Genomic DNA, 17,201 nt, shown 5'->3' with positions numbered 1-17,201 from the left:
TCACTAATTTAGCCCCAGCGCTAAAATAATGCTTGATAGTCATTAATAGCCAATAAATAAATGTATTTTTTGAATGAATAATAAATACACAGTCAAATCATTATCCTAATATATATAAACCCAGAGTCCATAACATCCAAAACGACCAAAGGCTTGTTGACCAAACACCGGAAGTCAGTCCTGCGGTGAGTGCTGAGTTGCCATGGCGACCCACCATTGACTGCCGAGGGGGCTGCAGATCAGGCTCAGATAGAGAGGTAGGGTTTGATCTGCAGCCTCTGTGGCAGCTGTTGATCAGCCGTTGCCTCTTTCTCTCTCCAGGCTTCACTAGCAGCCATGCCTCTGTTTCTCTCCTTCTCTCCGGACCTCTGCAGAGGCTGCTGATCAGCCCCACTTTTCTGATCAGGCCCGGAGATAGGCCCAGAGATGCTAACTGGCATAGAAACCAACCAAGCAGAACCAAATCTGGATGAACTATGAGGAGCTGCGTAGGAGGCAGAGCTTTTGATACTGACTGGCATAGAAACTGATCAATCAGAACCAAATCTGGGTGAACTGTGAGGAGCCAATGGCTGTCCAGGAGGTGGAACTTTTGATGCTGATTGGCACAGAAAATGACCAATCAGAACCAAATTGGCAGGCAGGGGAGGACAGTTGGGGGCACCCAGGCTAGCAGGGGAGGGTAGTTGGGGGTGAGATCAGATTGGAAGGGGAAGGCAGTTATTGGTGATCAGGCAGGCAGGCACGTGAGCAGTTAGGAGCCTGTGGTCCTGGATCATGAGATGGATGTCCGATTGCCAGTTTAGGCTCGATCCTTGTGGGATCCCTCCTGGCCTGTGGGATTAGGCTCAAGAGGTCCTCAATTGGAAAGGGTACAGGCTGGGCTGAGGGGAACCCCCCCCCCACTCCGTGCACGAATTTCGTGCACCAGGTCACTAGTTATCACGTAAATTATTCTCACCTTAAACTTTACTTTGAGCCCCAGAACATTATCAATTCTATCACATTTTCTCACCCTAAGAATTTCAGAAAATTACTGTCTGCAACATGGTAAGATAAACTTATTCAATAATCATCCATAAGAAAGAGCTAATATGCTTATTAGACTAGAGGGCAAAACGACCTTCTGGAAGGACCAGTGGTCTGAGGAGCGGGGGGGGGGGGGGGGGGGGGGGGGGGGTTGTGAGGTAACTGGGGCATGAGGGCTGAGCCCCATGCAGGAATTCCATGCATTGGGCTTCTAGTCTTTTGTCTATTACCTAAATATTATACTATAAACATAAAACTACCTAGATACTTAATACCTACTTATCTAACCTTATAAATAAACAATAGATTTTAGTAGCAGGACTAAGGTAAATTATAAAATAATACATTTAAAATCCATTTTATATGCCACTTCTATATCATTAAGAAAAGTAATTAGCCATGGCCACTGTGACCCAGTTGTTAGAGCATAGGACCACATATTAAAGGATCTTGGGTTGGATTCCTAGTCAAGGTCAGTACCTGGGTTGCAGGTTCTATCCTGCATGCAAGAGGCAACCAATTGATGTGTCTCTCACATTGATGTCACTCTCTTCCTCCCTGCACCTCCTTCCACTCTAAAAATCAAGGGGAAAAATATCCCTGGGTGAGGATTAACAAAAAAAGGAAAGAAGGAAAGGAGGGAGGAGAGATGTAGATAGGAAGGGAGGGAGGGAGAGAGGAAGGAAAGAAATTAAACTGTGCTTAAAATATATGTGCAATAGCTAAAAATTCACCATCACTTTATTTGAAATAGTACCATGGAGAGCAGTAAATGTCCTTACCCGAAAGTATCAGGGCGATGCCTCCACATGCATTGGGGGAAGACATAGATGTCCCATTCATTAGCTGAGTTCCTCTTAATGTCCAGTTAGGAACAGAAGCAATGGCTCCTCCTGGTGCACTTATACTCACTCCAAGGGCCCCATCAGCACTGAAAAAAAGGCCATTAGTTTGCTTACAATGATAATAACTGGATAAATATGGTGTTCAAGTAATTTACAGTACAATCCCATGACTCCTTGAAATCACTGGAATCAATGGGGAAAAATACTCAACACAATTATTTCCCCATTGAGCAGTTTTTTTCCTTTGTAGTAAAAAATCTGTGTGTGTGTGTGTGTGTGTGTAATAGACTTAAGTATAAAAGATTATCGGGTATGTTTATGAAAAAGAAATTAGATATATTCTTTAAAATAAATTTTGCATTGCTCAGACTCCTTAATGATTGTACCTCTCTTTTCTCTGAGAATAAGCTTTGCCTTTGTCTGAATTATAATAATATAGCATTGTCCAATAGAAATATGTGAGACACATGTCATTTTAAATATTCTAAAAGCTTCATTTAAAAAAAAGTGACAAGAATTTGAAGTTAATTTTAATAAGGTCTTTTTTAATTCAACATAGCCAAAATATAATTTCAGTATGTAACTGATAAAAAATATGAATTTATATTCTTTTTTTGTACTGGAAAGTATTTGTACAGTTAGCACTTACAGCACATCTTAACACAAGACTAACTTCATGGGATTAGTGGCTGCCATATTGGACAGCTGAACTCAACAGTGCGGCCTGGTGTAGGGCTTTGGCTACCAATGAATGAATTCAAGTCCGTAGAGCCATTATTGCATTGTCCCCAAACACATGCTCTGTCCTCTGCCCCAAGTAAAGGAAGAATAAAGGCACACTACACTTCTTTCCACCTGGAAGAGTGGCCATAAATTCCTCACAGAGGCTGTCCTTCCTTCCTACCATTCTTCCCCAACTGATTAAGTTATTTTTATTCTTGGGAGGGATACCAGTGCAATTTGGTTTCATATTTTTACACAGAGATCTGAAAACATGCAAACCATATCTTCCTCATGAAATGGGTGAGTGGCATCCTTTTAGTAATTATCTTAAAACAAATATTGTAAATAGCTGTTGACTGGTAGTATTATCAAGTTACAAAAGTGCCTGAATAGTGTGATCTCCCATTTATGCACAGAATGACTAAAAGGTTGTTACCCAAACATACTACAGATGAGATTTAGGGTAGTTTTTGCTTTCTTCTTGGCATCATCTATATTGTCTGCCAATGTTCACAATGAGTATCTGGTATCTTATTATTAAAGAAAATAACTTGGAAGAGTCATCAATTCTAACAGTCTTACTTATTAATTTCCCACTAATCTATTAAAGTGGCTAATAGTAAAGCATTTAATCTGTGTTCTAAAAATGGGTTCTATAAAATGTAAATAAAAATTGTATTAAAATAAAAATTTCTAATGTAAACTTACATATCCTTTATAAAAACCTTATACAAACATTATATTAAAATTTTCTTAAAATAAAAAACTATTTTATTTTCTTCTAAAATACAGTATGTAATAAAATTCAAAAAGTGTTTATGTAGGCATTATTTGATAATCTGTCTTTAAGATATATGCCATACTTGTAAACATCAGGAATTCAGGTAACTTCTTTATCTGACAATCTTTCCTGATGAAGAGGATTTTTAAAATAGGCCTAAAGAATATATTCATTCAGTAATCATTAGTCAATGTTTTATATTTCACAGCCTAATTATTAAAACAAGTCTTTCCAATAACATTCAATGTTTACAGTACAGTAAACATCAAACCAATGCTCTCAATTCTTAGGAAAACTGGTTTGTGAACCACTATCTGCTTAATCAGAGCTTCACCCACAACTCATGAACTCATTTTCTTAAAATAATTATTTAAATGTTATATGTAAAAATAAAACTGACAAAAGCTGATTTAAAACATTCTCTAATACTTGCTGTTTATCCTGACTATAAGTTAAAACAATATTTAAAAATCAATTTTAGAAAAGAACAAGTTTAATAATCAATGCATTTATTAACTAAACATAAAAGATATGAACATTTGTTGACTTTGACTCTTATCCTATTTCTAGCCACTCTTATTCAATGATGTAGAGTTTTAGGCCAGTTAGTTGGGCTTATGAGGGCAGTATATATATAACATAGGTGCTAAGATAGGCAAAGCTTCTTGAACCACATGGAAATCCACAGCCTGATTGCTTTTAATGACAGTTATTTAAAAAAAACTACTAAAATAAATTTTATTTTTTAAAGAAAAATTACGTAAGAGAAAGGAAGATACTGTAACTCAGAGGATTAAATTTGGCATTATCATATTTGATCTGATCCCAACCAATTTTCCTAATGTTATCTTCCAATAGTCCCTTTAATATGTTTTATATATTCAACAAACCCAATTACTACTTATTTTTCCCAAATCTCTGCATTAAAATTTGCTCATCTTTGGGTTCATGCTATTCTTTCCATATAAAATTCCATACTTCTATCTCAAAATCCTACCTATCTTTTTAAAAAATATATGTATTTTATTTTATTAACTTCAGAGAGGAAGGGAGAGGGAGAGAGAGAGAGAAACACATCAATGATGAGAAAGAATTACTGATCGGCTGCCTCCTACACACCTCCCACTGGGGATCAAGCCCACAACTCCGGCATATGCCCTTGACCAGAATCAAATCTAGGACCCCTCAGTCTACAGGCTGATGCTCTATCCCCTAAGCCAAACCAGCGAGGGTCCTATCCATCTTTTAAGGCCCACTCTAATACTATCAACTCCTTGAGGGGTTCCACTCAAAAGGAAGTGATACTCCCACCTATGTAATGTCCTAAAATAAATTGTGAAATCGGATGACAACCTATTCATTTATTACTGCAGGCAGCAAGGTATTTGTTGAATTAAATTCAAAGTTGATTCTCTTTAAATAAAAATAACTCCAAAGAGGTAAATAGATGAATTAAAATAGGCTTTATTTTCTAGAAGGTACTTGTACTTACTGATATCATAATGAGGGGTTATATAAATGTGAGCTTACTATACCTCTTGAGAAAGTTAATAATTTCCTGGAATCAGATAAATATACTTCACAGAGGGCCTTCAAGAAACCAAAGTAGATAAAATTCATTTATCAAACAGAACTTGCCTACTATGGATTGTAACAAAAATTGTTCAATACATTATAACTTTAAACACATAAATACAGGGGCTGCAGGTTTATAACTGTGACACTTTCCAAAATGTTGGGCCATTGTTTCACCTAGGTTCAAACATCAAAAGTCCTACAAGAGAGGCCTTCGTTACTTTCTAAAGATAACCTAACTCTTACTTTGCATTCAGATCCTCATAAATGAAGGATTTGGGACACAGGCCTAAGAATTTATACTCAGGTTACATCTAACAATGAAATGGCTGTATTTTACTTCTTTAATGATCAGTTTCCTTGAGATAAATTCTCAATCAAAATGAAAATGCTGAAAAAGTAAAAACTATTAGAACCAGTAAAATTGCAAAACTCTACCATATAAAATTTAGCCAAATGTTTGTAATAGTCCACCTGTCCTATCCTCCACCTACCTGGGCCCTCTAGAAGACCATGTATATTGATTGGCAGGTAATTTCTCTCTCAGAGAATATTCAGCAACCATCATATCAGGTGAAACATAAGCACCAACACCTGTGGGATAGATTTCATAATTAACAAAAGGATTGTGAGAGGGTACAGACTTTGTTAAAGGAACCCCCACTAGTGTACAAATTTCATGCACAAGGCCTCTAGTATCTAGATAATTGAAATACACAATGTATGTATCACTGGTAGGCTCCGTTAACACATGATTTAACAGAATATTTAAGCAAGAGGTTTGAAATTACATAAAATAAAATATACCTTAAAATTTAGTAGCTATAAATAAAAGTATGTCTTATATTTATATCTTATTTTTGTAAGATCATTTATTTTAAGACAAAAATTTTTTTAAAAGGAGCAATTTTGAAGCTTTGATACCCAAACATTATATATACATACTAGTGACAGGTATAATATGCATGTACCTAGGCAATTGATATATTCACCAGAAAAAGTATCTGAGACCTAATAGTTTTTATAATCATATATCCGATCACAAATGTCAAAAAGCAGAAGCCTTATTTTGATCTCAAATAAAAATAAAAATTGTAGGCATCATTTCTTTCAATTCATCCTTCTAATTCATGCAACATATTTAAAAAGAACAGGGTGTAGGTCTTATATTTTGTGGGTTTTTCTGCATAAGTTATCAGCTACTGTACTATAATGCTAGCTGTCTCATTTTGATACTATGACTAATTTTGATTTCCCATAGCTCTTGTTGATAGGCATTTTTTATATTAGATTACAATGAAACAGACAACACTACAGCATATCTGAAGATCAAAGATTGAAAAAAAAAAAGGCACATTCATGGAACAAATGTGTTTCAAGTGTTTTTTTCATTAATAGAGCTTCCTTCTTCTACATCTGGTTCTTTCTACATGTTCTAAGAGAAATGAAAGGAGAAAACTATACTATGAAATTAGTCGTACACTATAAATAAAAGTAAAGCAAGTGGCTTGGCCAGCATGGCTCAGTAGTCGAACCAGGTCATAGTTCGATTCCTGGTCAGGCCATATGCCTGGGCTGTGGACTCAATCCCCAGTGTGGGGAGTGTAGGAGACAAATGATCAATGATTCTCTCTCAACACTGATGTTTATCTCTCCCTCTCCAATCCACTCTCTGAAATCAATAAAAAAAAATACATATTTTTAAAAGTGTCTTTACATTTTTCACTTAGTGTGGAAAGTCCTTTCCTTGATCATTTCTACTGACTAAAATCCTTATTCCCATAATTCTTTCAAATATCCTTACCTAAATTCTCAAATCAGAAGTGGCTGCACTTTTATAATACCACTTCAATCACTTACTCCAGATCAGCACGAAATTTCAGTTTCTCAAGGTTGTATTTAAGGTTTATGGTGTCTTGCATACAAGAGATCCAATTAACAATGGAAAAACTGAGGTGTTTTTTATTTGCTGATTTTTAACAAGTTCATTTCTAAAATAGGAAACTCACCTATTACACTTGATGTAGTTCCACCAGGACAACCAACTGTAGAAAGGCATGGGCCATTGTTTCCAGCACTGGAAATAAAAATTACATTATGCTTCCATACTGCTTCATTAATGACTTCACAAATCCTCCTGAAAGAGAGAGAAAATTCCTTTGAAAATAAAAAATTGTCCCACTTTTCAAAATCTTTATTATTATGTGAAAATATATACACCATATTTGCAGATATAAAAGACTAAAATATGGTTCCAAGTAACAGATCTAAAACAATGGCTATATATAAGGAAATGTGCATTAGAATCTCTCAGATAGGGACATTCTTTTATTTTTCCCTAATTAATTAAAGTATTACATGTCTTTTTTCCCCCCATTGGCCTTACCCCAGCCACTCCCCTGAACACATTCCCTCACCCACTAGTGTCTATGTCCATTGGTTATGCTTATATGCATGCATAAAACTCCTTTGGTTGATCTCTATCCTCTCCCCCGCAACTCCCCCCCTTCCCTCTTAGGTTTGACTTTCGGTTTGATGCTTCTGTCTCTATTTTTTGTTCATCAGTTTTTGTTGTCCATTATATTCCACAAATGAGTGAGATCATGTGATATTTATCTTCCTCTGACTGGCTTATTTCACTTCCCATAATGCTCTTCAGTCCCATCCATGCTGTTGCAAATGGTAAGAATTCCTTCTTTTTTACAGTAGTGTAATATTACATTGTATAGATGTACCAGTTTTTTAATCCAATCACCTGCTGATGGGCTCTTAAACTGTTTCCAAATCTTAGCTATTGTAAACTGCGCTGCTATGAAAATAGGGGTGCATATATCTTTCTGACTGTACATTTAATTTCATGGGATATATTCCTAGAAGAGGAATCACTGGGTCAAATGGAGGTTCCATTTTTAATTTTTTGAGGAAACTCCATAGTGTTCTCCACAGTAGCAACACCAGTCTGCATTCCCACCAGCAGTGTATGAGGGTTGCTTTTTTTCTCCACACCCTCGCCAGCACTTGTTGTTTGTTGCTATGTTGATGATAGCCATTAGGACAGGTGTAAAATGGTACCTAATTGTCATTTTGATTTGCATCTCTCAGATGATTACTTTGAGCATATTTTCCTATGTCTCTTGGCCTTCTGTATGTCCTCTTTCAAAAACGTGTCTACTTAGGTCCATTGCCCATTTTTTGACTGGATTGTTTATCTTCCTTTTGTTAAGGTGGAGGAGTTCCCTGTAAATTTTTGGAGATTAAACCCTTATTGGAAATAACATTGGCAAATATGTTCTCCCATGCAATGGGCTTTCTTGCCGTTTTTCTTTTCTTCTTTTTTTTTTTTCTTTTTTGCTGTGCAGAAGCTTTTTATTTTGATGTAGTCCCATTTATTTATTTTCTTCTTAGTTTCCATTGCGCTAGGAGCAGTATCAGTAAAGATATTGCTACGACATATATCCAATATTTTGCTGTCTATGAATTCCACTAAGATTTTTATAGTTTCCCCTCTTACATTTAAAGTCTTTTATCCAATTTGAGTTTATTTTTGTTTATGATGTAAGTTGGTTGTCTAGTTTCATTTTTTTTTGCATGTTTCTGTCCAATTTTCCCAACACCATTTATTGAAGATACTGTCGTGACTCCATTGTATGCTCTTGCCTTTGTCTAATATTAATTGAGCATTATAATGGCTTGGGTCTATTTCTGAATTCTCTGTTGGTCTATATGTCTGTTCTTGTGCTAGTATCAGGCAGTTTTGACAACAATGGCTTTGTAAAATAGCTTGATATCTGGTATTGAGATCCCTCCTACTTTTTTCTTCTTTCTTAGGATTGCTGCAGCTATTTAGGGTATTCTTTCATTCCACATGATTTTTTTGGAGAGTTTATCTGTGAAATATGCTGTTGATATTCTAATGAGTGCAATGAATCTATAGATTGCTTTGGGTAGCATGGTCATTTTAATAATGTGATTCTACCAATCCATGAACACAGTATATTCTTTCATTTGTTTATGTCTTCCATTATGTCTTTTTTCAACATCCTCTAGTTTTACAGGTAGAGGTCTTTTACCTTCTTACTTAAGTTAATTCCTAGGTATCTTAATTTTTTTGGTGCAGTGGTAAATGGGATTGTCTTTTAAATCTTTCTGTATGTTCACTATTGGTGTATAAAAATGCCATAGATTTCTGGGTGTTAATTTTGTATCCTGATACTTTGCCAAATTCATTAATTAAATATAATAATTTTTTGATGGAGTCTTTAGGGTTTTCTGTGTATAATATCATGTCATCCGCAAATAATAAAGTTTTACTTCTTTCCAATTTGGATGCCTTTTATTTCTTCTTATCTAATCCCTATGGCTAGTATTTCCAGTACTATGTCAAACAGGAGTGGTGAAAGTGGGCATTCGTCCTGTTCTTGTTCTTAGATGAAATAGAGATCGGGACATTCTTAAACAATAAATGCTTAGCCTCTTTTCCAAAAGTATCTATAATACCAAAATATTGTTCAAATGAGTAGTTAAGTAACTTTTGGTGCCATCCAACATTGGTGGAACATGATACAGTAATTCCAGATGATGCACCCAAGTTAGATTTGACGTGGGAAGCAGTTATGATGCCAGATTAACTGTGGAGAAATGCTATATACAACATTGTATATTTATATATGGGGAAAACTACAAAAGGATACTGAATGATTAGCTGTGACTGGGTAATGGGTCAATTGGTGATTTCACTCCCATTCCACTTTAAGTAACATATTCAGAAATAACTCCTGGGGAATTCCTAGATATATTTGTAATTAGTGACAAAAGTGAAGAGAGCCCTAACCAGTTTGGCTCCGTGGATAGAGTCAGCCTACGGACTGAAGGATCCCAGGTTCGATTCTGATCAAGGGCATGTGTCTCAGTTGTGGGCACATTCCTAGTGGCGGTTGTGCAGGAGGCAGCTGATTGATGTTTCTCTCTTATCCATGTTTCTAACTCTCTATCCCGGGTCCTTCCTCTCTGTTAAAAAAATCAATAAAATATATATATTTTTTAAAAGTGAAGGGGAAATAAAAGCACTATGGAGAACTTTAGAGAAAGATTTGAAATATAAGAAATTTGGTTAGAGCTTGATAGCAAACAAGAAAAAATGTACTGGTATTAATTAAAAGAGATGAAGTTAGGCCATGAAGAAATGGAGTCAATATAACAAAGGTATAGGGCTAAGGTCACTCCAAAGTACAAAAGGGCATTAGGGGAAATGACTTTAAACAGATGAATATCAAAGGAGGAGAGAAAGAAATACACTTAGGTAAATAAGATATTGAAGCAAAAAGATGGGTCAAGATTGCATTCACAAATAAAATGTCTTGAGGATGACAGGGTGCTTGTTAAAAGGACAAGAAAAGGATGTGTCATAAAACTTAGTAGTACTAGTTTTCTGGAAACAGTAAATTATTTGATAAGAGCAAACTAAAGGGTCTGGGCTTGGTAAAATTTGAACTTTGGCAGGATTTTATTAAAGAGCCTCTGACACTGAATAATAGGTATATATGAATGGCCTGGTGGTGGGAGGAAGAAAATGACCAATAAGATAATACTCGAAGTAAGGTAATGTCAAAGTTATTACTATGAAGAAAAAATGTAAGATAGCATGAGGTCAAAACTAAACCACTGGATTTGGCAACAAGATGACACTGATAAGGAAGGATTGGGAAGAGACTTAGAATGTGAACATACAAACTAGGTTTTCCCAGATAAGTGAGTGAAAGCAGTATGAAATAAAAAGGTTTTTTGTCTGTTTTAAGGCTGACAACTCCGGAGCATATTTGTATAATAATGCAGTAAAGGAGAAAGGAAATGTGATACACATCTTAGAGGCTTGAGTGACTTGATCCTGGCACTTCTTTCATTACGCAACAGGGAAGGCAGAGAAGGTGGGGTCAGAGGAGGTCAAGAAGGGCACCAAGTCCCTTGCTGAGTGCTTTTATTCTTTCTAGGAGGGAAGGTCAGGGAAGGTCTTTGAGAAGAGATGTAAAACAGTCATACAGGAGGGAGAGGATAAATGCAATGTGATCAGACAATGCTGTATATATGAACAATCTCATATCCATGGTCTTAAACCTGAAGTGGGTTGTGAGTGTGTTTCTCCTGAAAAGTATGGCAGTGCAGGTATGGGATCACTGAAGGGAGTGCCAGGGTTTCCACAATATGGAGTTTAGTCAGGTAATTACACCTGGAAGAGTTCAGGGTGCTTATGGATGAGGAATTCTAGTGATAGATGGGACATGGATTATCCCTGGGTAGGAGGAAATAAGGATATCAAGAATACAACCATGAGAATGAAGGCCAGATCTAGGAGACATAGTTGTCATCTAATCACAGTGACTGCTTTTTTCAACTGTAATTTTCAACCCAGTTATGAAAAGCATTTCATACTCTTATTCTGCTAAGTTCTTATGAGTAACAGGATACAAAGAACACTCACCCAGAATTTGGCCAGTGAGTTGCTTCTCCATAGCTATAGTTGACAAGATCACACTTATGGTTTATAACTTCTATCATCTATTAAAAAGATGAATAATATAATTTAGGAAGCAATGTACAGAAACAGACATGCCAGTAAAATAAAGGCATAAAATCCCACAGTTTCTTAATCATATTCTAATTTAAATCCCAATATATGTTACTTCTAAGCATACGGTTAATAAACTTTAAAAATAGGTAGGGGGTGACAGCATATAGTAAACATCTATAGAACACAAAACTAGAGACCATTGAGGCTCAATTAGTACCTAGTCCTGTACACCAAAAGTTTGTGGGTTGAATTCCTGGTCAGGGCACATACCTAGGATTCAGGTTTGATATGCAATCGAGATCTGTAAGGAGGCAACCAATCAATGTTTCTCTCTTACATCAATGGTTCATTCTCGTTCTCTCCCCCAAATCAATAAAAGCATGTTCCTAGGTAGAGATTTTAAAAAATTACAAAAAACAAACAAACAAAAACCCACACACAAAATATAACTAGCATTTGCAGATTGGAATAGGGGAGAGGAAGAGAAAATGGAATTATTCTTACCAAAATTAAAATATAATTCATATTAAAATAAAATGTAGAGTTTTAAATTCTTCTTAGGCTGGAGTAAGCTGGTAAAGAAGCATTTTTTGTTGTTTTAAGGTACCTCAAAATGAGAAGTATAAAATAAATAATATTTTTATATTTTCCAAGAAATTTTATCCTAATAATTTTAAATAACTGAAAAACTCTTGGTAAGCACTTTATAATCCTAAAACTATTCCAGGTCATCAATTATTAATCTTCTAAATCAATATCTCACAAAAACTCACAGCTCTTATAAGGCCTGTGCCTGTTTCCATTGTGCTCAGTCTTGTATCACCAATTTTGATTGAAAGAATTTGGGCACCAGGAGCCACACCATTCCGTTCAGGTTCGTCTGGAAAATGTCCAGCAGCTATACTCGCTACATGAGTTCCATGAGCTCCTAGAGGCAAAAAGAGAGGAACATGACAAAATATTCTCAAAGGTTCAAAGTTTTAACCATTCAATTTTTATATTAATCATGATAAAAATAATTGATTAAGAATATACTCTCACCTTAATATTTAATAATATATTATTCCCCTAATTTTATTATCAGTAATACACAAAAAATGAAAACTCTTTGAATTCCATACACTATTCTATTACCCTGTGTTCATTGAGAGCAAAAGTACAAGTCACAAGGATAAGGAAGTATTTGCAATATATATAATTGACAAAAAACTTATATCCGGAATATAACCTTTCAAAACCAAAGAAGAAATGTGAAAGAAAAATGGGTGAAACACTTAAAAAGCATTTCACAAAAGAGGAATCCAAGTGACTCATAAATATGAAAATATGTTCAACTTCATTAGTCTGAGAAATACAAATCAAAGCCACATTATCTTTCAGAATGGCTACAACTGTAAGGCTGACTGTCAACAGCAACCATGGAAGGGGATGTGCACTCACACAATGCTAGTAGAAGAATAGACTAGCATTTTGGAAAGCTGCACATAGGCATACCCTATAACTTAGCAATTCCACCTCTAGCTATGTACCCAACAGAAATGTGTGCACAGAAAAAGACAAATGCAAAATTGTTCATGGCAGCATTGCTTATAAAATTAAAAAACTTGCATGAATACATGGTGTATTTACAAAATTGAATATTATACAGCAACAAATATGAACTACTTTTATACACTGTGGGATGAGGTACACAAAAATAAGGCTGATTTAAAGTCACACACAAAAGGATATATAATGAATAATTCACTTACATAAATTGAAATATCACCATAATAACATTGAACCATGTGCAATTACCACTATTTAATCATTTTTGATCCATAAAATAATACTAGATGGTTCAATCTAATGTGCTAATAGAAATAAGGACAATTGTTAACTTTGGGAGGGAGGGTGTGTTAGTGGTTAAAAAGAGAAATAATGGGACTCTTGCCAATATTTTTATTTCTTGAGTTGGTGGTTGCTAGACAATGTGTTCACCTAGGATAATTAAATGCATATACAATTTGTGATTTGTATACTTTCCTCTACATATATCAAATACCAATGAAGTAAACACAAACAAAAAAACTGGGCCTTTTTTTAATTGGTAAGTTTTTTAAAAGACATGGGTAGAGAGAAATGTCACACTACTGTCAGATAAACAGTAACACAAACATAATGATAAATTACAACTGGCATTAGGCCTTAATGTTTTCATTAAGTGACACTGAAATAGTTGGAGCTCCAGGAGAAATGAGAGAATAAGACTCTTCCAACTGGGTCTGCTACTTATGCTGAGATTCCTCTACTCCAGACAACTGTTGTTATGTAAGACTATGGATCCAATATTACCAATTCTTCCTGTCTTATTTTTTCCAATAAAAACAAAAAAACTGGAGCCCTGAGAAGTGTACTCCTTAGTTAGTGTCCACTCCACCTGTGCACCGAAGGATCGTGGGTTTAATTCCCTGGGTTGCAGGTCCGATGCCCAGCCCCTGTAGGGGCACACGACAGAGGAAACCAATTGATGTCTCTCTCTTACACTGATATTTCGCTCTCTCTCCTTCTCTCTCCATCCCTCCCTTCCACTCTCTCTTAAAAAAATCAATCAATGGGAAAAATATTATCAGGTGAGGATTAACAAAACAACAACAACAAAATAGGAAAGTTGGATTTTAATGTAATCTCCCTAACCAACCCCTAAAAAAAACTTTGCCGCCGCCACCACCAATCAGTTAGAATGGCTAAAATTAAGTTTTACTGGCCACACTGTGTGGACAAGAATGTGGAGCTTCTGGAGCACTCATGCTCTGCTGGTGGAATGCAGAGGGTACAGCCACTGAGGAAAACAGCCTGGGAGTTTCTTAAATTAAATAAATGTGTACTGTAACTAACCAGTTCTCTTAAATATCATTCCAAGTTAAACAAAAACATATTTCCATAGAGACTCAAACACAAATGTTGAAACAATGCAAATGTCCACCAGAAGGTGAATGGATAAACAAACCATGATGTATCCACATCATGAAATATTACTAATAAATAAGGAATAAGCTATTATAATCACAATATAAATAAATTTCAAACCATTACTCTGAAATAAGGCTGGCAAACAAACACAAAACCCCCAAAACATATTTTTATTCCACTTACATAAAATTCTAGAAAATGTAAACTAATCTAGAGTGACAGTTTTGTGGCTACCTGGGGTTGTGAGTGGAGACAGGGTTGGATCACATAGGAAGACAAGCAAACTGTGGGTGTGATGGAAATGTTCAATATCTTTCATTCTTTGGAAAGTATATGATTGTCTAACCTATACTGTATACCTGAAACTAATGTAAAATAGTAAATGTAAAAATAAAAATGTAAAAAATAAAATTTAAATTAAAAAAAAAATTAATATCTTTTTGACCTCATTCCCCTTGCTCCTTCACCAGAAGTAACCACTATCCAGAAGCTGGTGTGCATTTTCTTACCATCTATATCAGGGGTGTCGATCTCAATCAGAGAAGGGGCCAAAATCTAAAATCCAGCCTAAATTGCGGGCCGAATGGTTTACTGAACAGTCATAAACTGACAATGTTAACCAGAAATGTGAATTTAAAATGAGTGGAACAATCTTTTCCTTAACAGTGCTGTTAACCAACTCACATGCTATCAAGCAAAACAGTAATATTGGTATCAAGCAAAACAGTAATATTGGAATGTATCTAAAATGCTCATTGTTTTGTTTTCTGGCTAGATGTCTGACACCGTTTTCCCTGGATCAATGAGTCAATGTTCGGTTTTATTTCTTGGGCTGTAGCAACCCGCAAAACAGCATGGAGGTTGTCATCGGTAATGCGTGATCTGTGCTTGTTTTTGTTCAGATTCATTATTGAAAACATCTGTTCACAAAGATAGGTGCTCCCAAACATGGATAGAATACGGGCAGCATGAAGTCGGAGCTCTGGCATTGAGTCAGGGGGCAGTAGAGGGTAGAAGTCCTCAATTTCAACATCCTGAAACCTTGATTTCAGGCCACTGTCAGACTGAAGCTCGATTATCTCCATCTGAAGGTGATGGGGCACATTGTTGACATCAACTGTAAAAGGATTGGCAAAGATGTCAAAGCCTGAGTGCTGTGTTCTAAAGTCAGAGAAGCGCCGCTCAAATTCACTTAGTAAACGGCTAACTTTGGTAGCCAGCCGACTGCAAGGAAAAGTACCAGAAATAGTGGTTGAGATACTCAAACAAACGGGAAAGTGGACAAGATTGTCCTGTTCCAGTTGGGACTTCCATAGTTGAAGTTTACGCTGGAATGCTGTGATCATGTCAGACATCTTCGTGATGACTTGTTTGCGTCCCTGCAGCTTCAGATTCAGTTGGGCGAGATGCTCGCATATGTCACACATCATAGCAAAATCACATAGCCAGGCGGGATCCGACAGTTCAGGCAAGGGCTTTCCTTTACTTTCCATGAAAAGAGCAATTTGTTCTCTGAGCTCAAAAAATCTTTTGAGGACTGCGCTCTTGCTCAGCCATCTTACTTCTGTGTGGTATGGCACGTCTCCATGCTCTGCACCCACCTCCTGTAAAAACTGCTGGAACTGGCGATGATTCAGGCCACGTGCCCGTATAAAGTTAATAGTTTTAATGACTGTGGTCATTATGTCATTCATGTCCAGAACTTTTCCACATATAGCCTCTTGGTGGATAATGCAATGATAAGTAATCAAGGGTGTGTGGCAGTGACTTTTTTGCATTCTTTCCTTCATTAGTCCAACCAAGCCTTTCTTTTCTCCGCACATTGAAGGTGCGCCATCGGTAGTTAGCCCCACCAACTTTTCCCAGGGTAATTTAAAATTATTTATAGATTTCTCCACAACCTCAAATATATCTCTACCAGTCGTCGTCCCATGCATGGCAGCTACATCCAAAAGTTCCTCAGTGACAGAGAGGTCGGTCTTCGTAGCACGTATAAAGATGGACAGCTGCGCTGTATCAGTGTTGTCTGTGCTTTCATCGATAGCAAGTGAAAAAGCGAGTAACTGCATGCCTGTTCGGCCAGCTGTGATGATAGATTTCCTGAGAGTTCTTGAACTCTATCTGCAATGGTGTTTCTTGACAAACTGACATTTTGAAAACTCTGTATCTGGTCTGGGCATACTTGCTCACACACTTTTAGCATGCATTGCTTCAAAAAGGCACCCTCTGAAAAACACCTTGAAGTACGGGCAATTTCTTCAGCCACTATAAAACTTGCTTTCACTGCAGCATCATTTTTCGCTGTAGCCTTTGTAAACATTTGCTGCTGTGATTGTAGTTTGCCTTTTAGTTCTTTAACAATTTTATGCTTTTCTTCCAAAGTATATTTGCCATACTTAACATTATGTTTGGTGTCAAAATGATGACGTATATTGTACTCTTTCATCACCGACACTGTCTCATAACACAATATACACACTGGTTTGCCCTCTCTAAGCACAAACATGTATTCATTTTCCCATTTGTCATTAAATTGTCTGCCTTCACCATCAACTTTTCTTTTCCTGGACATTTTGGGATCAATATTGGCAGTAAAAGATGTAGTTTATTGGAAATCTGCGTTAGAAGGAAAAAGTTGAAAACTGCACAGGGATAGCTTGATTTGGCAGATGGAGTGGAGAAAAAAAAAGTCAGTCAATAAATGCCTGGCTGGGTACAGATAGCAGATTCT

General features: G+C 36.3%; 1 protein-coding gene across 7 annotated transcripts in view; it reads right to left on the bottom strand.

The window, feature by feature from the left end:
- The window catches only part of TPP2 (tripeptidyl peptidase 2), a 79,519-nt gene that overhangs the window by 32,670 nt on the left and 29,648 nt on the right, over window positions 1-17,201 (bottom strand). For all 7 annotated transcript variants that reach the window (XR_004991078.2, XM_036456141.2, XM_036456143.2 and 4 more), the window contains 5 exons: window positions 12,292-12,446; window positions 11,429-11,505; window positions 6,963-7,090; window positions 5,448-5,547; window positions 1,812-1,960 (listed from right to left, as the gene is read on the bottom strand). Coding sequence is in view for 6 of the 7 variants with exons in the window: in XM_036456141.2 (XP_036312034.1) it covers window positions 1,812-1,960; window positions 5,448-5,547; window positions 6,963-7,090; window positions 11,429-11,505; window positions 12,292-12,446 (609 nt within the window). In the remaining variant the exon portion in view is untranslated. The remainder of the gene's footprint in view (window positions 1-1,811; window positions 1,961-5,447; window positions 5,548-6,962; window positions 7,091-11,428; window positions 11,506-12,291; window positions 12,447-17,201) is intronic.

Source organism: Pipistrellus kuhlii, unplaced genomic scaffold, assembly GCF_014108245.1.
Source record: "Pipistrellus kuhlii isolate mPipKuh1 unplaced genomic scaffold, mPipKuh1.p scaffold_m20_p_3, whole genome shotgun sequence".
In the NCBI taxonomy this organism is placed as follows: Eukaryota; Metazoa; Chordata; class Mammalia; order Chiroptera; family Vespertilionidae; genus Pipistrellus; species Pipistrellus kuhlii.
Note: the sequence above shows the minus strand (reverse complement) of the source record. Positions and strands in the feature narration are given on the sequence as shown.